Source organism: Ovis canadensis, chromosome 3 (genome assembly GCF_042477335.2).
Source record: "Ovis canadensis isolate MfBH-ARS-UI-01 breed Bighorn chromosome 3, ARS-UI_OviCan_v2, whole genome shotgun sequence".
NCBI lineage: Eukaryota > Metazoa > Chordata > Mammalia > Artiodactyla > Bovidae > Ovis > Ovis canadensis.
In genome coordinates, this window is record NC_091247.1 from 160,543,586 (window position 1) to 160,566,489 (window position 22,904).

The window sequence follows — 22,904 nt, forward strand, 5'->3', positions numbered from 1 at the left end:
TTATAAAAGGAGAAGCATGTGAAGATCATAGAGAAAGACATCAGAGAAGGAGAGAGAGAAGAGAAATTGTTGTAATGTATAGATCAAAAAAGAGAGAGAGAGAGAGAAAGAGAAATTGATTGTAATAAAAAACATTTAAGAGAATATTTTTGTTTGTTCAGTCACTGATTCTTGTTGGACTCTTTGTCACCCATAGACTGCAACATGCCAGGCTTCCCTGTCCTTCCTTATCCCCCAGAGTTTGCTCAAACTTATATCATTGATTTGGATGCCATCCAACCATGTTATCCTCTGTCACTCACTTCTCCTGCACTCAGTCTCTCCCAGCATCAGGCTGTTTTCCAAAAAAGTCGGCTCTTCACATCAAGTAGCCAAAGTATTGAAGTTCAGCATCAGTCCTTCCAATGAATATTCAGGGTTGATTTCCTTTAGGTTTGACTGGTTTGATCTCCTTGCTGTTCAAGGGACCGTCAAGTCTTCTCAGGACCACAGTTCAAAAGCATCAATTCTTCAGTGCTCAGCCTTCTTTCTGGTCCAACTCTCACATTTGTACATGACTACTAGAAAAACCATAGCTCTGACTATACAGACCTTTATCAGCAAAGTGATGTCTCTGCTTTTTAATATGCTGCCTAGCTTTTCTTTTGTCATAGCTTTTCTTCCAAGGAGCAAGGTCCAGCTCTCAATGGATTTAACAACTTGGAAGTCATCAGTGACCTTTTAAGAAAGCATGTTATTAGTAATGAAGGCAAAAGCCATACTGTAGCGAGCAGAAGACTGATGGGCAAGAAAACCAAGCCCATGAGTATGGCCCAAGCCCGTCCTCTGGCAGCATCGTAATGACAGGAAGGAAGATAGCCCGGTAGAGACAAGGTCGGGTTTTTACCCTTTTCATTGCATTAATATAAAAGAGAGAAGATGACATTATTGATGCTGCCAGACTCAGGATATGGGAAGGAAGCAAGATGGAATGTGGATGTGCCTGTTTGTAGATGGATGGAGGAAAGTGGAGAGTATTCCTGTATAACAGTCTTGTGGATAAGATATTGTCATCATTTGAGTAAAGAAAGTGGAAATGGGCAGAGGACGTCTATGGAAATGTGTGTAGGAGAAGAGATGTTTAAAAGAATTGCTCAGGGGTCCTTGGAAACTACTGGAGTTGGCCACATAGATTTAGCTAGTCCTCAGACTATGGATTTTCAGCATTGGTATTCTCCAGGAAATTCCTTTGATTTCGTTTCTTGAAGAGGGATGATTGGTGTATGTATGAGTAACAATTTAAAATATAAATATGCAGAGGAGCCTAGAAAATTAAAAAGGCTAATTGTGTTACATGTTCTAGGCAATGGTTTTTCCTGAAGTATAAAAAACATTTATAGTGGTGACTGTTACTCAACTGGATAGAACTTCTACAGGTTTGGCTGCAAAGAATGTAATCAATCTGATTTTGGTGTTGACCATCTGGCGATGTGCATGTGTAGAGTCTTCTCTTGTGCTGTTGGAAGAGGGTGTTTGCTATGACCAGTGCGTTCTCTTGGCAAAACTTTGTTAGCCTTTGCCATGCTTCATTTTATACTCCAAGGTCAAACTTCCTGTTACTCCAGGTAGTTCTTGACTTCCTACTTTTGCATTCCAGTCCCCTATAATGAAAACGATATCTTTTTTGGGTGTTAGTTCTAAAAGGTCTTGTAGGTCTTCATAGAACCGTTCAACTTCAGCTTCTTCAGCATTACTGGTCAGGGCATAGACTTGGATTAATGTGACATGAATGGTTTGCCTTGGAGATAAACAGAGACCATTCTGTCATTTTTGAGACTGTATCCAAATACTGCATTTTGGACTCTTTTGAGGGCTACGCCATTTCTTCTAAGGGATTCTTGCCCACAGTGGTAGATATAATGGTCCTCTGAGTTAAATTCACCCATTCCAGTATATTTTAGCTCACTGATTCCTAAAATGTAGATGTTCACTCTTGCCATCTCCTGTTTGGTCACTTCCAATTTACCTTGATTCATGGACCTAACATTCCAGGTTCCTATGCAATATTGTTCTTTACAGCATCCAGTTTTACTTCCATCACCAGTCACATTGACAACTGGCTGCTGTTTTTGCTTTGACTCTGTCTCTTCATTCTTTCTGGAGTTATTTCTCCACTCTTCTCCAGTAGCATATTGGGCACTATCGACCTGGGAAGTTCATCTTTCAGTGTCTTATCTTTCAGCAAAAATAAGACCAGGAACTGACTCAGATCATGTGGCTCAGATCATGAACTCCGTATTGCCAAATGCAAACTTAAATTGAAGAAAGTAGGGAAAACCACTGACCATTCAGATATGGCCTAAATCAAATCCCTTACAATTATACAGTGGAAGTGACAAACAGATTCAAGGGATTAGATCTGATAGACAGGGTGCCTGAAGAGCTATGGACAGAGGTTCATGACATTGTACAGGAGACAGTGATCAAGACCATCCCCAAGAAAAAGAAATACAAAAAGGCAAAATGGTTGTCTGAGGAGGCCTTACAAATAGCTATGAAAAGAAGAGAAGCAAAAGGCAAAAGGGAAAAGGAAAGATATACCCATCTGAATGCAGAGTTCCAAAGAATGCCAAGGAGAAATAAGAAAGCTTTCTTAAGTGAACAATGCAAAGAAATAGAGGAAAACAATAGAATGGGAAAGACTAGAGATGTCTTCAAGAAAATTTGAGATACCAAGGGAACATTTCATGCAAAGATGGACACAATAAAGGACAGGAATGGTATGGACCTAACAGAAGCAGAAGATATTAAGAAGAAGTGGCAACAATACACAGAAGAACTATATAAAAAAGATCTTAATGACACAGATAACCATGATGATGTGATCACTCACCTAGAGTCAGACATCCAGCAAAGTCAAGTGGGCCTTAGGAATCATCACTATGAACAAAGCTAGTGGAGGTGATAGAATTCCAGTTGAACTGTTTCAAATCCTAAAAGATGATGCTGTGAAAGTGCTGCACTCAATATGCCAGCAAATTTGGAAAAGTCAGCAGTGGCCACAGGACTGGAAAAGGTCAGTTTTCATTCCAATCCCAAAGAAAGGCAATACCAAAGAATGCTCAAACTACTGCACAATTGCACTCATCTCACATGCTAGCAAAGTAATGTTCAAAATTCTCCAAGCCAGGCTTCAGCAATACATGAACCGTGAACTTCAAGATGTTCAAGCTGGATTTAGAAAAGGCAGAGGAACCAAGGTTCAAATTGCCAACATCTGTTGGATCATTGAAAAAGCAAGAGAGTTCCAGAAAATGATCTACTATTGCTTTATTGACTATGCCAAAGCCTTTGACTGTGTGGATCACAATAAACTGTGGAAAATTCTGAAAGAGATGGGAATATCAGACCACCTCCTGAGAAATCTGTATGCAGGTCAGGAAGCAACAGTTAGAACTGGACATGGGACAACAGACTGGTTCCAAATCAGGAAAGGAGTACATCAAGGCTGTATATTGTCACCCTGTTTGTTTCATTTATATGCAGAGTACATCATGCGAAATGCCAGGCTGGATGAAGCACAAGCTGGAATCAAGACTGCCAGGAGAAATATCAAAAACCTCAGATATGCAGGTAACACCATTCTTAAGGCAGAAAGTGAAAACCTAAAGAGCCTCTTCATAAAAGTGAAAGAGGAGAGCGAAAAAGTTGGCTTAAAACTCAACATTCAGAAAACTAAGATCATGGCATCCGGTCCCATTACTTCATGGCAAATAGATGGGGCATCAATGGAAACAGTGACAGACTTTATTTTTGGGGGCTCCAAAATCACTGCAGATGTTGACTATAGCCATGAAATTAAAAGATGCTTGCTCCTTGGAAGAAAAGCTGTGGCCAACCTAGATAGCATATTAAAAAGCAGAGACATTACTTTGCCAACAAAGGTCCGTCTAGTCAAGGCTATGGTTTTTCCAGTGATCATGTATGGATGTGAGAGTTGGACTATAAAGAAAGCTGAGCACTGAAGAATTGATGCTTTTGAACTGTAGTATTGGAGAAGACTCTTGAGAGCCCTTTGGACTCCTAGGAGATCCAACCAGTCCATCCTAAAGGCAATCAGTCCTGAATATTCATTGCAAGGACTGATGCTGAAGCTGAAACTCCAATCGTTTGGCCACCTGATGTGAAGAACTGACTCACTGGAACTTGATCCTGGGAAAGACTGAAGGCAGGTAAAGAAGGGGAAGACAGGGGATGAGATGGTTTGATGGCATCACCAACTTGATGGACATGAGTTTGAGCAAGCTCTGAGAGTTGGTGATGGACAGGGAGGCCTGGCATGCTTCAGTCCATGGGGTCACAAAAAGTCAGACATGACTGAGTGACTGAACTGAACTGAACTGATTACTCGACTAGTTCTGTAAATTTTGGCCTCTGAAAATCTAATTATGAGGTTACAGATTTTTTTTTTTTTCTGTTTGGCTCTTAGGAACAGAAAAACTGGGCATTGGAAGATATCTTGTCACATAGTATCCTAGCATATGAAATTGAAATTATATGAACAAAGAAGTCAAATTAAGGCATATCTCACAGCCATTACCAAGGTAGTTTAGTGCATCTTTTTTAAAACATAAAGTTAAGGGGAGATGTCTGGTTTTTATGATTTTCATCAAAGGAGTTAATACTGTCCATGTGGATTCAAGAAAAATATATTAAATAATTGAAGAAAATTACCTGAAGCTGAAGCTAAGAAAAATAAGACCTAATATTAAATATGGTACAAGCCATCATTGACAATATCTCCCAATATTTCTAAGCCCATTAAAAATTTTAGCACTTTTTATCAATAGACTGAAATATGTATACCTCTAGAGATAACTATATATTATAAAGAACTCTGAAAGAAATGCAATATTAACTTTGCTGTGTAGATGTGCTCCCCAAATTTATTGGTACATTTTGTAAGTGTCATTATGTCCCCCCTGCAAAATGTGATGTGCTGAAATACACTACCATGTGAATTGTGTGAAGGGGAGAACAAGGAGATGAGATGCTGATGAAGAATAAATGAGGTCTAAGTGTGATTGCTCAGTTTTTAAATAATTATTAAAGGAATAACTCTTAGTACATTCTCCCCCACCCTGTCCAATGCGTGAATACCCAATGACGCTTCTGAAGCTTTAAGAAAAATATATTCAAATATAAATCCTGAGATGTGGAGGAAAAAATAGAAAAAGTATTCCTTTTTCTTTGTTAGAACTGAACCCTCCCTCTCCCATCTCCTCTAGGACACCTGCATTCAGACTGCTTTATTAGCCCTTCCACAGTCTCCAATAACTTTTCTGTCTTAGTACTTGGGAGAAATTGTAGCTGTGCTCCTGAGTTCCTCCACACTGTTCTTCTCCCATACTTAAAGACTGTCCCTGGTCTCCAAAGTGCCATCTGCACCTCTTGGAATGATGTTTTCTTTCCTCAGTCCCTTACCTTACCCCACTCAATATTGCCCCAGACAGTCCTCCTTCTTAGGGCCCAATTGTTAGGTTGGCAGTGACCCATAACTTTGCAAATGTTTGAATCAGGGCAAGATTATTCTAAGAAGGAGGTACTTGTCCCAGAATCCTCGAGGTCAGAGGCCCCACTGCTGCATGTGATCTCAGAAAGATAGCAGTGAACAGTCCTAAAGTGGGATCTTAGTTCCCTGCCTAGGAGTTGAACTGGGTAACCTAGATACAAACCAGGAATCCTAGCTGCTAGTCCCCCAGGGCTAGAGGCAAAGTTTCCCTGGCTCTTACCTCCTTTGAAAGCAAGAATGTTTCATAGAGGCAAAAACTGTAAAAACAGGCACAGAGTTTGTCATCAGAGACAGCCTAACGTGAGAGCACAGAAGCAGTTTGTTTAAGACAGAAGCAAGGCAGAAATACACACCCAGAGAGGAGTGTGGGCATCCTGAATGAGAAGCACAGCTAAGTCAGAAGCTAGGCAGAGATGCACACCCAGAGAGAAAGCATATGGGCCTCCTCTCTAAGCAGGGGCACTGTAAAGAAGTGATTTAAATCACTTATATAGGATAGTACTTCTGAGTCTTTGTTTACTTTTGGCCAATTATTTTTTTTCCTCATACCCGACTGATTGATTGACCCTGCCCAATACACGTGTGCAACCTTTTGCTAAGATGGGTCCCCCTGCAGAGGCCTGTTGGAAAATGTCCACACTTATTATGGGGTAGTGACCCCTCCTTTTTTAACCCCCAAGGAGCCTTCCTGCACATGTACAAGACAGGGAAGTTTTCCTTGACCTCAGAAAAGGTCATCTTATCTCTTTAGCAGAGCTCAGCTTCTGCCATTAGTTTTGTCCTTCGAGTGTCTGAATGAGAACAAATCTTCAATTTTATTCCACTTGACAAAAACTAACTGTTCAGTCTGGGGACCCATCTATTTCTTACCTCACCTCCATTGCTCTTTCCAAGGAAAATTTTGGGAGTCTGATGAGTGTGTGCTGAACACGATTTTGTTTACAGCCTACATGGTCTTTATGGTGCTAGTGGCTTAATCACTAAATTGTGTCCAACTCTTGCAATCCCATGGACCATAGCCTGGGAGGCTCCTCTGTCCGTGGGATTTCCCAGGCAAGAATACTGGAGTGGGTTGCCATTTTCTTCTCCAGGGAATATTCCCAACCCAGGGATCAAACCTAGGTTGCCTGCATTGCAGGCAGATTCTTTCTACTGACTGAGCCACCAGGGAAGCTGGGCATGGTCTTTACGCTGATACCCATTTTTTCAGTCTTCAAAAGAACTTAAGAAAACCTTTTTCATTGTTTAATGCTTTGCTTTTCTACTTCCTTATTAACTCTCCCACAAAAAATAAACAAATAAACAATCCTAACGTTTGGTTTTATCTAATACAAAATAGCAATTTAATTCTCTATTGCACTGCTTTCCTATCTTTAGGACTCTTAAAAGAGAGTGACTAGCCAGGGATTTGTCGGATAACCAGGTCTGTTTTTGGTTTGCATGAGCAAGGATAGTTCCAAACCCTAGGAGGAAAAAATGGAAAATGTCTTAGATATTTCAGATTCATGTGAAGCCAAACCGTGTGATCTCCTGCCAGTTTTAGTTTACAAAACTCTTGTGGTCCCGGGTGTGTTTACTTGGACTTTAAGTTTTAGTATTACCATTATATTCCAATAACTTCACTCCCTCAACCGGTCCACTGACTGTGGTCTAGTCTAGGGTGTATAAAAAATGATTACTAGAATAGAAGAACTAGGCAGATCGAAATTCTCTCTTTAAGCCTTGTTAATCTCAGTGTCAATTTCATCCAAGCCAGCGACATGATGAAATAACTACCCTGCATGAGAAGGTGTTTTTCTTTTTGTTTCTGAAGCAAATTCCTCTTAGGGCCAGTTTCAAAAGAAAGCAGGAAAAAAGTCATTGTTGATATTTTAGTGACATTGCAATTGCATATTGTAATTGACAGAACACAAAGTTTATGTAAATTTTATACAACTTTACAAATTTGGTAGCTCAATTGGTAAAGAATCTGCCTGCAATGCAGAAGACCCTGGTTCAATTCCTGGGTCAGGAAGATTTGCTGGCGAAGGGATAGGCTACCCACTCCAGGATTCTGGCCTGGAGAATTCCATGGCCTGTATAGTCCATGGGGTCGCAAAGAGTCGGACACAACTGAGTGAATTTCATAAATTTAATTAACTTTAAAATTTATACAAATTACTTGTCTTTATAATTATACATATGTAACTTATAGGAGAGACGCAAGTGGAAAATATGAACCAGAAGAACACTGGACAAAGTCATGTTTTAGAACTGGACCTTATTTATATTATTTGCTTGTATTCTTTCTGGGAGCCTGGTTGCCAAGGTTTTGTCCCTAAACAAGCATGAAACAGTTACAAACTATGCCCAGACTGGCTGGATATCAAATGTCAATGTTTGTTTGATCTTTTCTTCCAAAACCTTCTCTATTCTCTATGTATGCTCGGGTGACTGGCCAGACAGCAAAATAAAAGAGACTCTATCGACCCGTAAAAGTAATTTACCAATTGCCAAAACAGAGAAGCTGCCACATGTCAGTAGAATCAGACACTAATGCCACTTCACCACAACAGAGTGTTCTGGATGCACTGGGCTTACACATCTGAATGCTTCCTGGTAGGTCATTCATTCATTCAACAAATATTTATTAAATCCCTTGTGCTGTGTACAAGGCTGAGTGAATCTCCAGTAGAGTGCTGGAAAAAAAATATAATCCCATTCTTAACACAAAGAATCCAAGATGTACATGAGAATACATGGTATACCCATGTGAAAAGTTTCTTAATAATACATGGTGGTACATGTTTAAGGGCCAAATTGGTTTAAGTCCTATCACAGGTCAGTATGGGTTTCCCAGTGGCTCAGCAGTAAAGAATCCGCCTGCAGTGGAGGAGCTGCAGGAGACGCAGGTTTGATCCTGGGTCAGGAAGATCCTCTGGAGAAGAGAATGGCAACTCACTCCAGTATTCTTGCCTGGGAAGTCCTACAGTCAGAGGAGCCTGGTGGGCTACAGTCTGACTTGCAAAGTCAGACACGACTGAAGCAACTTAGCGCACACACACACGGGTCAGTGTAAGTGAAAACACTGGAATACAGGCATGGCTCTGGTATGTTCAGAGCAGGCCAGTTGAGCTCCAGCAGCATGTCCCTGGTGCGGAATATTAAGAAATAAGAGAAACATGGAGCCAAATTGTGGCGAGCATTCAAACAGGCTAAAGGCCTTATCCTGGAGATAAGGAGAAATAGGGGAATGGTGATGTGACAAAAGTGATACTAAGTCAAGAAGATGCATGCACCCCTGTGTTCACAGCAGCACTGTTTACAATAGCCAGGACACGGAAGTACCCTAGATGTCCAGCAGAGGAGTCAATAAAGTTGTGGTACATACATACAACCGAATACGGTTGTTGTTCAGCTGCTCAGTCATGTCCGACTCTTTGTGACCCCATGGACTGCAGCACGGCACGTTTCCCTGTCCTTCACCATTTCCCAGAGTTTGCTCAAACTCATGTCCATTGACTGGAGAAGGCAATGGCACCCCACTCCAGTACTCTTGCCTAGAAAATCCCATGGACAGAGGAGCCTGGTAGGCTACAGTCCATGGGGTCGCGAAGAGTCGGACACGACTGAGCAACTTCACTTTCACTTTTCACTTTCATGCATTGGAGAAGGAAATGGCGACCCACTCCAGTGTTCTTGCCTGGAGAATCCCAGGGACGGGGGAGCCTGGTGGGCTGCCATCTATGGGGTCACACAGGGTCGGACACGACTGAAGTGACTTAGCAGCAGCAGCAGCATAGCCACTGACTCGGTGATGCCATCCCACCATCTCATCCTTTTCACCCCCTTCTCTGCCTGCCCTCAACACTTCCCAGCATCAAGGTCCTTTCCAGTGAATCTGCTTTTCTCATAAGGAGGACAAAGTATTGGAACTTTAGCTTCAGCATCAGTCCTTCCAATGAATATTCAGGATTGATTTCCTTTAGGATTGACTGGTTTGATCTCCTTGCTATCCAAGGGACTCTCAAGAGTCTTCTCCAGCACCACGGTTTGAAAGCATCACTACTTTAGTGCTCAGCCTTCCTTATGGTCTGACCCTCACATCTGTACAAGACTACTGGTAATACTGTAGCTTTGACTATACAGACCTTTGTTGGCAAAATGATGTCTCTGCTTTTTAATACACTCTCTAGGTTTGTCTTAGCTTTGCTTCCAAAGAGCAAGCATCTTTTAATTTCCTGGCTGCAGTCTCTGTCTGCAGTGATTTTAGAGCCCAAGAAAATAAAGTCTGTCACTGTTTCCATTTTTCCCTATCTATTTACCGTGAAGTGATGGGACCAGATTCCATAATCTTTGTTTTTTGAATGTTGAGTTTTAAGCCAGGTTTTCACTCTTCTCTTTCACCTTCAACAACAGCCTTTTAGTTCCTCTTTGCTTTCTGCCATTAGGGTGGTGTCGTCTGCATATCTGAGGTTGTTGATATTTCTTCTGGCAATTTTGATACTAACTTGTGATGTATCCAGCCTGGCATTTCACATGATGTACTCTGTACAGAAGTTAAATAAGCAGGATGACAATATATAGCCTTGATGTACTCCTTTCCCAATTTTGAAACAGTCCATTGTTCCATATCCAGTTCTAACTGTTGCTTCTTGACTTGCATACAGGTTTCACAGGAGACAGGTAAGGTGGTCTAGTATTCCCATCTCTTAAAGAGTATTTCACAGTTTGTTGTGATCCATACAGTCAAAGGCTTTAGTGTAGTCAATGAAGCAGATGTTTTTCTGGAATTCCCTTGCTTTTTCTAAGATCCAACAGATATTGGCAACTTGATCTCTGGTTCCTCTGCCTTTTCTAAATCCAGGGCTTCCTTGGTGGCTCAGCTGGTAAAGAATCTGCCTGCAATGCAGGAGACCCAGGTTTGATCCCTGGGTCGAGAAGATCCCCTGAAGAAGGGAATGGCTGACCCACTTCAGTATTCTTGCCTGGAGAATTCTATAGACAGAGGAGCCTGGTGGGCTACAGTTCATGGGGGTCACAAAGAGTCAGACACAACTGAACAACTAACACAATGGAATATTACTCCACCATAAAAAAGAAAGAACTACTGCCATCTTCAGCAACAAGGATGCATCTAGAGAATATTATGCTTAGTGAAGTAAGTGAGAAGAAAAGAAAAATGCTATATGATACCACTTATATGTGGAATCTGAAAAAAATAATACAAGTAAGTGTTAGTCACTCAGTCACATCTAACTCTTTGTGACCCCATGGACTGTAGCCCTCAAGACTCCTCTGTCCATAGAATTATCCAGGCAAGAATACTGACATGCGTTGCCATTCCCTTCTCCAGAGGATCTTCCCAACCCAGGGACCAAACTCGGGTTCCCTGCATTGTATGCAGATTCTTTACCATCTGAGCCATCAGGGAAAATTTATATCTAAAACTGAAACAGACTCACAGATAGAGAAAACTAACTTGTGATTACTAAAAGGCAGAGGGGATTAAGGAAAGGCAAATTAGGAGTATCAGTTCAGTTCACTTCAGTTCAGTCCATGTTGTATCAGTCAGTTCAGTTGTGTCTGACTCCCTGCGACCCCATGAACCGCAGCACGCCAGGCCTCCCTGTCCATCACCAACTCCCAGAGTTTACCCAAACTCATGTCCATTGAGTTGGTGATGCCATCCAACCATCTCATCCTCTGTTGTCCCCTTCTCCTCCTGCCTTCAATCTTTCCCAACATCAGGGTCTTTTCAAATGAGTCAGCTCTTCGCATCAGGTGGCCAAAGTATTGGAGTTTCAGCTTCAACATCAGTCCTTCCAATGAACACCCAGGACTGATTTCCTTTAGGATGGACTGGTTGGATCTCCTTGCAGTCCAAGGGACTCTCAAGAGTCTTCTCCAACACCACAATTCAAAAGCATCAATTCTTCTGTGCTCAGCTTTCTTTATAGTCCAACTCTCACATCTATACATGACCGCTGGAAAAACCATAGCCTTGACTAGACAGACCTTTGTTGGCAAAGTAATGTCTCTGCTTTTTAATATGCTGTCTAGTTTGGCATATCTTTCCTTCCAAGGAGTAAGCATCTTTTAATTTCATGGCTGAAATCACCATCTGCAGTGATTTTGGAGCCCCTCAAAATAAAGTCAGTCACTGTTTCCCATCTATTTGCCATGAAGTGATGGGACCAGATGCCATGATCTTCGTTTTCTGAATGTTGAGTTTTAAGCCAACTTTTTCACTCTCCTCTTTCACTTTCATCAAGAGGCTTTTTAGCTCCTCTTCACTTTCTGCCATAAGGATGGTGTCATCTGCATATCTGAGGTTATTGATATTTCTCCCAGCAATCTTGATTCCAGCTTGTGCTTCTTCCAGCCCAGTGTTTCTCATGATGTACTGTGCATAGAAGTTAAATAAGCAGGGTGACAATATACAGCCTTGACGTACTCCTTTTCCTATTTGGAACCAGTCTGTTGCTCCATGTCCAGTTCTAACTGTTGCTTCCTGACCTGCATATAGATTTCTCAAGAGGCAGGTCAGGTGGTCTGGTATTCCCATTTCTTTCAGAATTTTCCACAGTTTATTGTGATCCACACCGTCAAAGGCTTTGGCATAGTCAGATCATGAACTCCTTATTGCCAAATTCAGACTTAAATTGAAGAAAGTGGGAAAAACCACTAGACCATTCAGGTATGACCTAAATCAAATCCCTTTTGATTATACAGTGGAAGTGAGAAATAGATTTAAGGGACTAGATCTGATAGACAGAATGCCTGATGAACTATGGACAGAGGTTCGTGACATTGTACAGGAGACAGGGATCAAGACCATCCCCAAGAAAAAATTAGGAGTATAGGATTAAGAAATACAAAACTACTATATATAAAATAGATGAGCAACAAAGATATACTGGATAGCACTGATAATTATACCCACTATCTTGTAATAGCCTTTTATGGAATATAATCTGCAAAAATACTGAATCACTATATGGTACACTTGAAAACAACACAATATTGTAAATTATACTTTAATAAAAAAGTGATGTTAAAAAAGTGATGTTTCAGTTAGCTATATTAGCTTTTATTATGGCATTAAAGAGACAGGGAGGAAGGATATTTCAGAAATTTTACAGTAATGCCACCTTGAGGAAATAAAGTCTGAGTTAAGGTGGAAGCAATGGGAATGGAAGAGACAGACTCAGAAGAGATTCTGGAGAGACTATTGGGAGAGGCAAGAAATGACAACTCTGAGGTTCAGTTCCTTTGTCATGAAAAAATGATAATACTGTCAACAGAAATTAAGAAAAGAGGTGGGGAAGCTGTTTTGGGGAGGCGATGAAAGAGGCTCTGTGTGCACAAGCATGGCCATGAGGTGGCGTGAACTATTCACACCGAGCATCTCGTTGCTCAGGAGGAAAAAGTTCAGTCTGTGCAAGTGCAGGAGTTTTATGACAGAATATAAAAATTGAAGAGCTGAGGCTTGGGTCCTAATGATTTTTCTGAGATTTTGAGCTGATAGGAGCCTTAATAAGGAAATGAAGGAAAAGCAAGATGTGGGAGAAGAATCAGCAGACGGTCACAGAATCCAAGGATAATGAGTTGTGAATCTGACGGATGAAATTTTGCAGAGAGGTGACAAGAAGAGTGCTGAGGAAGAATGTGAGATCTGGCAATTTTACGTCTAGACATTCAGGCGTCAGATTATTTTAAGCATTAGGCATGCTTATTCGTTTTGTTTGGAACTTCCACATTGAACTATTTTCCTTTCTTATTTTAGTAGATTTCTTCTTGGCTTTCACATACTGTATAGGAGCTATTTTATATTCCTTTAGTAATTCTCACGCTCAGGGCCTGGCTAATCGGAACATACTTGTATGCTATAATAGTAGTAGGTTGTTGTGAGAATTACATGAACGGTGACTGGAGTATAGCAAACACTTAGCAAAAATTATTTATAAAGTTTCAAACTTTACAGCACTATATTCTGTATTTTTGAATTACTTGAAATTTTAGAGGGGACAGATACGATGCCTTTACTGTTTTAGTGTTTTCCTGTGAATGCTTAGGCCAACATCATAATACGTGAAAGGGGTTTGAGAACCATGGTTTTATGAAGAACCTTTGATTCTTAACTCAGGGGTTCCTGCAATTATTGTGCTTATTAGATTAAGTGTACACCATAAACTCAGAACTTCAAAGGTAAAAAAGAAATACTGGATTCTCTCCATTCCCTCCAAAGGTTAATGCAATTCTCTGCTTCCTTTCTCTATGTCAAACCAAAAAAGAGTGCCAGAGTGAAGGCCTTCTGAGTTGTCCCATTTGTTATTTAATTGATGTCTTCATCTCTTCTGGAAGGAACAACCTGAATATTCAGCCAAGTTGCTTGGAAGCAAGTTAAATGGGCTCTAGCACTCCTTTCTTGATAATATTTGGGTGTCTTTTGTACTTCTCTATGAAAAGAAAATTTACTGCGTGGCAAACCGGGCCAGCAAGATTCTCAGCAACTTAATTTAGAAGTGAATTATTCTTCTGAATAGACCCATTCTTTGTTTGAGTACAAGGCAATCTTTTCATGTGTTTTCCAAATAAGCACCCTAGTTACCTCTACCTGAGTTTCCACTAGTGTCACTTAGCGTAACAAAATGTACTTTTTCTTAATAGAGGTTTTATGCTTTACAACATGCTACCTCCCTATTACAGTTCATACTCTGGGCTCCTTTTATCTTACTAATAAATCTGAAATTTGTAAGACTTGTTCCCAAACTTTAAAGCTAGCTCTCTGTTCCCTTTGGCATAGAATTTAGGTTTTATTTGCCCCCAGATAAGTTTTTCCAGGAGAGAGTTTGGGACTAAGAATAGTTATTATATTATAAATAAAGTAAAAGCAGAAAGTCCTATCTAGGAGTTATAACATTCATAAATCTATCACTTATTTCATCAACCATTTTCTGTGACTTTGAGGGAAGTACTTAAGCCCTTAATTTAAATGAGGAATTTATTTCATCTCTACCTCACGGTGATGATGGTTTATTTGTAAAAACATTTATATGGTATTGGTGGTTTGGATAGATTGCTTTATAATGACAGTGAAACTTTGAAAGAAGTCTGTTCCACTATCAGACAAAGAATTGGTCAATTGCTAAGTGATTTTCAACTTAGAGTTTTTAAGAAAGCAGTGGACATAAACTTCTTTTAAAAACAAATATAACATTATGAAGAAAACTGTTTATTTTAGAGATTAGAGCATGAATATCTCTAAAAAGAAAGCCAAACAAATAAAAATGGTTTTCTCTGGCAACTGTCTTTTGCTGATAAAATCCAAAGAAGAAGCCATTTTAACCAGTTCCTGCTTTGTGATACAGTCTTAGAATTGTAGCAGAAAAGCCATGATGTTTACTGATTCTCAAAGAAATCAAAGGGTCACCCTACTGTGAAATTTGTGATTGATAAGATCAGAGTATTGGTTGGCCAGATGAGTTCATTAAACCCAGCTACATCCTGCAGTGAGTCATGCCAACGCTAATTATAAACTCTCTGAGACTGAATATAGCACATTCATGCTTCCCAACCCACCTTACGTGATCATACTGAAAAACAGCAACAGCAGGGACTTTCCTGGTGGTCCAGTGGTTAACAGTCTGCCTTGCAATGCAGGGGTCTCAGGTTCAATCCCTGGTCAGGGAACTAAAATCCCACATACCACAGGAAAACTAAGCCTGTGTACCACAACTACGGAGCCTGTGTGTTCCAGATCCCACGTGCCGCAACTACTGAGCCTGCCCATCACAACAAGAGAGACCGCACGCCACAAGGAAAGATCCTGCAGGATGCAACGAAGACCCCACATGCCATAACTAAGACTTGAAGCATGACAAATGATAATTTTTAAAAAAAAATAAAAAGAAACTGGCAAAGGTCATGTTTGTTTGTTATGAAACGATAATAACAGGAGACCCAAAGGTTCTATGAAGTTACGTTTTTGGACTCGGTGAAATTCTTTCCCACATTGGGTGAACATCATCAAAAGCTTCTGAAAGAGACATTTAGAAGCTGCTTAAATACTGAGTGTTGTTTTCTTGAAGCACAGTTTCGGGAAGAAGAGCAAGAGATTTGAATACCTGAGCACAGCCATGCTAAATAGAAGGCTAAGAAGAATATTTCATCTATGATCAGAGATTTATACAAGTAGAGCGGGTGATTATCATCAGCCACACAGAACTGAAAGCAGAGTATATGATTTATGTCTGTTGTTAAATAAGTGTATTTATTTCACTATGAAAGGCATGGAACCATATGTAGAAAACTTGGGAGAGAGAGAAAAGGCAAAAAATCAGTTACCATCAATCCTATGCAGTCATTCTTTTTAATCTTCATTTCTCGTCTTTCATCCTTTTTCTTATTAACCCCAAAAATAATTTTTAAAACTTGCTGAAATTATATTTGTTTTTATAAATGCAATTTTAAAATATATCATCCACATAAACATAGATTTAGTGTATAATGTGATAAAGCTCAAAGGTATAATTATGGAGCAGCAAATGATAACGTGGTATTTGAAGCAATATAGCTTCAAACTGTTTTATTTTCAATAAAACTGAATTGTTTTATTTTCAACATATCTGTACTCTGTTCATTCAACCCTTTTCCAATGTTAAATGTACTACAAATACAAATATTTTGAGTAAGTCTTGGCTTGTAGTATGCCGTTCATGAGTGATGTTTTATTGTTGGTAGTTATTATTACTGTACTTGGTAATATAAATAACCAAAAGTTACTAACTATAAAGGCATACAGCACCAAATCCTTTATAATGCTAACCAAGATATGTTTTAGAACAAAATGTGAAATGATAAATATAATCTAGTAAAGTGTAGAGGGAACTACAGCTGGTAGAAGTCATTTAAAACACTTGAATTCATGAACTGCCATCTAAGAAGTAGCCCATTTTTAATAATCATTGGTTTTCTTGAAGGGACATAATTAATGTTCTTGCTTTCAAAGGAATTCTTTCAATTGAATGACCTCTCCTGATGATACTCCTTTCATCAGACTTCTTGCAATTCTCTGCCTTCCCTTAAACAGGGTAGGAATTAACTCCTTGATGACTGTTTATCCTCAAGGCCCTCCTAATGAATGAATTTAGTAAAATTAATTCACACAACATTTTTACCCTCCCAGGAAACCCTTCCCAGTGGTCTTATGGAACCACTGCCACAAGTCAAAGAAACAGTTGCAGTGGAATTTTGGTTAATAAAGGTGCTCCTTTTGACCTGGTAAAACCTTGAAGTGCTTTTCAGCTTGATACAGGTGTGACAATATCCCTACAGATTACCTTCTAAGATTAACCTTTTACATTCTCTTACTCATGAAGTTCTTAATGCCTAATACGTTGATACTGTGACTTAAAACAGAAAGTTGTGTCAGTGTCTACCATGTATCTCTTATATCCTCCATGTTGGAAAATATATTTTATAATGCATGTAAATATTTTATACTGCATGAAAGAAAGGCTGTATTTTTTTAAACCTCTTCCTAGCCCATGTTTATGTAATCAGCTTAATTAACCAATCCAAATTCTGGATATCTCTGCAGATAACTGCAGAACCACTTAGTCTGCCTAACTCTCATTTTGGTATCTATATGATTTATTGATTGTTCTTTATCCCTAAGCAAGAACACATTGTTTCCATTACAAGTCCCTTTAATAACCCAGATGAGAATCAGTTAAGCATCAAAGTTCTACAGTGAGATTATACATTACTACTATCAGTAGTTCATGGCCATTCAAGTAACAAGAATCATCTTCTCAACTAGATTCAGTGGGAAAGTGAAAAATGTTTACAATGCAAAGTTTTATGGCTTATTGTCATATTGCAGAGGTGGTTTTTACATTTTTAGACTTTTCTCTCCATAATTAAATTGAGATGTTACATAAACCTTCCAAAGGAAATGATACTGAAAAATAAATGTTAACACAAGATCATTAAATTTTGGACTTTCGTATCTTCTTTTGCATGTAGGTTTTTGCCTTTGTTATCACTTACTTATTATGTCTTTCCAAATTCTGATCCAAAAAGTCACTTCACATTTGAAAAGAATTAAAAAATGACCCAAGAAACAGATGGATTTTATAAGGGCTAGTTGAAGATTGTTTTGACATCACCTATTTCCTTCAGAGCATTTTTCTCAATCCTTTTAAGCTGAAAGGCTACCTTGTAAATATCTTGGATATGTGTTATTAATGTTTTGGAAGAATCACTTCTCTCCAAGCAGTCTAATTCTAGAGTTCTAAAACCCAGAAGAGAGAGTTATGCCTACACAATATTTTAGGTGTCATGTGTTCCAGAATTCCTATGGTGAAAAATGTCAGTATTCCATCAGAGGGATGATGAATTGAGAAGTGCCTTCCCACTCTCTGTGGTTTCCATGGTACTGATTTGTCAATGCCTTCTGTTGTAGGCAGAATACTTCTATGAATTCCTGTCCTTGCGCTCCTTGGATAAAGGCATCATGGCAGACCCAACCGTCAATGTCCCTCTTCTGGGAACAGTGCCTCACAAGGCATCAGGTGGGTGGTCTTTGCCTCAGACAAAGGTTTATTCTTAAAATATAATAGTGGTGGGAATACTATTTTAGATCCAAATGTCATCCATCAGAGAGATTGCAGGATATTTTCTTGAAGAGAACTATTGATTTTAGGGGAAATCAGTTGTTATGTCCCAATTTCCTTTGGACAAAAGATTAGGATAGGTGTGAAGAAATGGAAGTTTTAGAATTTCCTAAAAATTCAGTTCATAAATGATTCCAGATTAAAAAATGAAAGTCACTGTATGAAATATACTTGGCCAACAAGTGCTAATTAATGTAATGCATATAAATGTGGCAAAGATACAAACTAAGTGATTGAGAGGGAATGGAATAAATCAAGAAAAACTTCCCCTAAATGAACATTATATTAAATAGGAATTTGAAGTAGAGAAGAGACATGCAAAAGTGGGAGAAAAGGGTTCAGTCTTTCAGATCTAATCATCCTTCTCTGCTTAGAAAATACAGTATGCAGTTAGGTATTTAGAACTTTTCATCTTACAAAGCACCAATTCATGCATTATCTAATTCATGTTCTGGGAGAGAATCAAGGCTTGAATTACATCTCCATTTTACAAATTAGAAAATCGAGGATTGTGAGGTTTAACTGACTTTCCCAAAGTCATATATTAGTAGTAAGTGGCGAAGCTGAAACTAGAGCCCAGTTTTAATGACTTTTAGAAAAATACAGAGCTCTCTTATGTTAAAATGTTCCAATATTTCCTTCTGCCTTGAGTCTAGTGTTTTTACACAATTGTAGTAATAATTGTTTTTACATAATGTTTTTCTGGCTTTTAATATTTTACCTAAGCATTTTCCCATGTCACTGTAGATTTTTCCAAAAGTTGTTCTTAATGTGCTTATAATATTCTATTTTATGAACATACTATAATTTATGTTCCCTTATTGTATCTTACATAGATTGTTTTTAGGGTTTGCATACTAAAAATATCACAGTAACCATTCTTTTTTAAAGTAATAGATGGTCAATACACCACGACTGTCAATACAAGGCTCTGCATAGAACAGGCATTCAAAAAACACTTGTTGGATTAATGTGTGTAGCAGAATCTTAAAATTCATCTCATTATTTTGTTAAAATAGTTTCTTAGAGGTAAAATTATCATGTCAAAAGATATGAACTTGAACTTTTTTAAAGGCTCTTAGACCAAATTGCCAAAATCCCAAATTACTTTCTGCAAAGGTTGCACCCGTTGGTACCTTGGCTAGCAATGTGGCAGACAGCCTGACTTACTGCAGTCTCATCAACATGGGTTATTAATCATGTTAGTTAGCTGTTTAGCTGGCTTAAAAAGTGAAAAGTGGTTTCTCAATGTTTCTTTAATTTGATTTTTTAAATGCCTATTGAGGTAGGAGACTATTTTCTTGTATCTGTTAGACAATGTAAAATGTCTGTATGTTGTGCTCATTTTTTGTGGTTCTTTTCATTAATTTGCAAAGCTCACTGTAAAGTATTTGTAGTTTTTTTCAACTTATCATTTACGTTTTTTTTTTTTTTTTTTTTGAGGAGGGTTTAAAATCCTGTGTGGTCAAAACTATCTTTTCATTTGTGATGGATCGCATTCATTATTTGTGGACTTTTTAATGATGACCAATGTGAGGTGGTATAGTTTTGATTTGTGTTTCTCTAATAATTAGTGATGTTGAGCATCTTTTCATGTGCCTGTTGGCTGTCTGTATCTCTTCTTTGGAGAAATATCTATTTGAATCTTCTGCCTATTTTCTGATTGGGTTGTTCTTTTTTTTTATATTGAGCTGTATGAACCGTTTGCATATTTTGGAGATTAACCGCTTGTCAGTCACATCATTTGTGAATATTGTCTCCTAGTCCATGGGTTGCCCTTTCATTTTGTCTATGGTTTCCTCCCTAAGGAGCTCATTTAAATTGATGAAACAGGAAATCAGGCACCCTTACAGAGTCCATTTTCAGGTTGTGATTATCTACTACTTCCAAATGTATCTGTATTGATGCATCCCAGCACTGTAAGAGTTGAGGACTAACTAAGCACAGAGTTTTTCTAATTTTCTGGCATAGGTGCCCACGTGAGTATAGACAGGAAGAGTGAATCTGAGTTTCTCGTGGGTCCTCACAATGCTGCTGCTATGACTCACGGCCCTCTCGGAGGATTTGCTTCCAATCGAGATGGAAGTTCCGATGAAGGAAAAGTCCTTGGGTTCCGGAGATACACTCACCCAAGGATGTGAATATCCCTTTCCAAATACAGGAAAACCCCAATTCTGCTCAGGTGATCGTACCTGTTCTCTTGCATATTGCTGCATCATGGAGACAAGAAAGTTCTTAATATGACCACCAAATTCTTAGAATAGGGTGTTACTCAGTCTTGTGCCATGTCAGTTGATGTTCTTTTTTGGTCAAAGATAATTTTCTATACAATTTTCTCGATATTTTTTGATCTTTTAAGAAGTGATCAGGAATAAGATAAATATACAACATGTCTCTCAATTTCCATTTTATATTTTTGAATTTTTCCTTCATCTTTTTCTGTTACTAAAGAACTGCAAACTCATTTAACCCTTTGAAAATGCATTAATTAAATTAATTGCACAGTGACACCTGTTCAACTTAATCTTGTATCTTTGGATTTCTAATCAAATGCTGTCTCCAAAATCTTCCCAGCTTTATTAATTTTTTTGTGTCTGCTGGAAAAAAAAAAAAGCTTACTGAAAATCTACTTCTTGGGATGTTGAAACTGTAAGGTTTTGAATATATATTTCAATCGGTTACGTTTAGAGAAAACATCATTTACTAATAATTTAGAATCTTTATAAATCAAATGTCGAGGGGAAAGTAGATGATGCATTAGACAAGATGGGACTAAAAAGAGCAAACCTGGGGTGAGGTGACTCATGCCTGTGTGTGCATGCGCGCACACATACACTTTACACAGATAACCTCCCCTTACCCCATAGGTTTTTGGAAGCAGATGTAGGATTTGTTTGCAGAAATGCAGGTGCAGGAAGTTTATGGGAATTTTAGTCCATTGCAGGGCGTTATTCATTGCCTCATTAAGCTCAGTACCCCCAGCCTGAGCAATGAGGGTAACTTGAATTATTAAAAAGTAATCAAATCAATGTGTCTTGCTCCTAAGCATCCAGGTAACATTCGTTACTCTGCTGGTCTATTTAATATCTTCAAGCTGCTAAGGTGTTCTTTTCTCCTACAGACTCCTATGTGCCTAAGCATTGCATGAAATAGAAAACTCTTGATCTTTAACAGTTAGGAAGTGCCTGCCTTCTGGCGTCAGAAGGGAACAAAAAGAGGGTGGGGAACAAACTGGATGGTTCAGTAAAATACCTGAGCTGGATAACAAAAAACATTTTCCATCAAGCCAAGGCTTGGCCTGTTGGAACACTCAGTCTCTGTCATCCCATGAAACCAAGGCAGCAGGAATGTTTCTCAACCAAGACCATCAGGAATCCAATGAGTAGGAACTGTCAATAGGTGTTAATGCTGGGAGGACCATCTTCTTCTCAGTGACCCCCGTTCTGACCAGAAAGTGAAGCCCAGAGTAGATGCTCAGTAAGTATTGCTGGGGGAATGAATGGCTGTCAGCACAGCATGGAGCATGGATGACTACTTGTGTTGAATGATTTATATTCATGGAGCAGCATATAATCATGTGATATTGAGGATGAGCTCTGGCCTAGCCTGCCTTTCTCATTTCTTCCTTTGTTGGAAGGCAGTGGCTTGCATGACCAAGGCTGAGGCTGTGTGAGCACTGTGCCGGTCTCAGTGTAGAAGAGCTATTTAATCAATATAAGTTTGTTGTTTACGTCTATAGAAGAGTTAGTTTACGTGCAGTTGGTGGCACATCAGTGTGTACTTGAATGCCATGTGAGTTATGTTCAATCTACTTGAGTTTTTCTGAGTTGTAATTTACCCTGGTCTCGATTATACAACCTAGATGGCACTGGAATTCACAACATCTGGCCTCATTTCCACCTAGCTTTTGGTAAAAGTGGCTCTCTACTCATAGGCTTACTGCTGCAAAAGCATGTGGTAACTTTCACCTTTCTGTTTTTCCTTGGAAATAGCCTGTGCTGTCTCTCCCTTTGAGGTCTTTTTCTTTATGCGTGTGTTTTTTCTTTTTTCTTTTTTTTTTTGCGTGCGTGTTTTCTGAGTGCACGTTGTTCATATTTTACTCCGTCTCCCGCTGCCAAAGGGGTATTTCTGTTTCTTTCTGTGTATGTGTGCAGGTGTGCACATGTATTTGTGCAAGTGTGTGTCTGTGTGTATAAAGTTATATGGATGTGTCTCCCATAACATATATCTTTGTTACTGTCAGTGCCTAGTTTGTGACAATGTACTAGGTGCTAAGGTTATAAAAACACATACCATATGGTCCTTCCCTTTGAAAATCACGTTCTTAGCAAAGGATTTGTTGTTTGTTGTTGTTTAGAGGCTCAGTCATGTCTCACTCTTTTCTGACCCCATGGACTGTAGCCCACCAGGCTTCTCTGTCCATGGGATTTCCCAGGCAAGAATTCTGGAGTGGGTTGCCATTTCCTTCTCCAGGGGATCTTCCTGATCTAGGGATCAAACCTGCATCTCCTGCATTGGCAGGTGGATTCTTTACCACTGAGCCACCTGGGAAGCCTAGCAAAGGATACAGAATCATAATCAAATCATTAGATTATAATGCAATTGTATACAGAGGTATATGTGAAATGATGTCATGGGGGGGCAGTGTTAGGGAAACCTACAGAGGACAAGTGCTGTTTAATTTGGGTTTT

General features: G+C 39.1%; 1 protein-coding gene across 2 annotated transcripts in view; it reads left to right on the forward strand.

Moving 5' to 3' along the window:
* WIF1 (WNT inhibitory factor 1) overlaps nt 1–22,904 on the forward strand; it is an 87,795-nt gene that overhangs the window by 38,816 nt on the left and 26,075 nt on the right. For both annotated transcript variants that reach the window (XM_069584722.1, XM_069584721.1), the window contains exon 3: nt 18,003–18,111. In XM_069584722.1, coding sequence (XP_069440823.1) covers nt 18,003–18,111 — 109 coding nt within the window. The remainder of the gene's footprint in view (nt 1–18,002; nt 18,112–22,904) is intronic.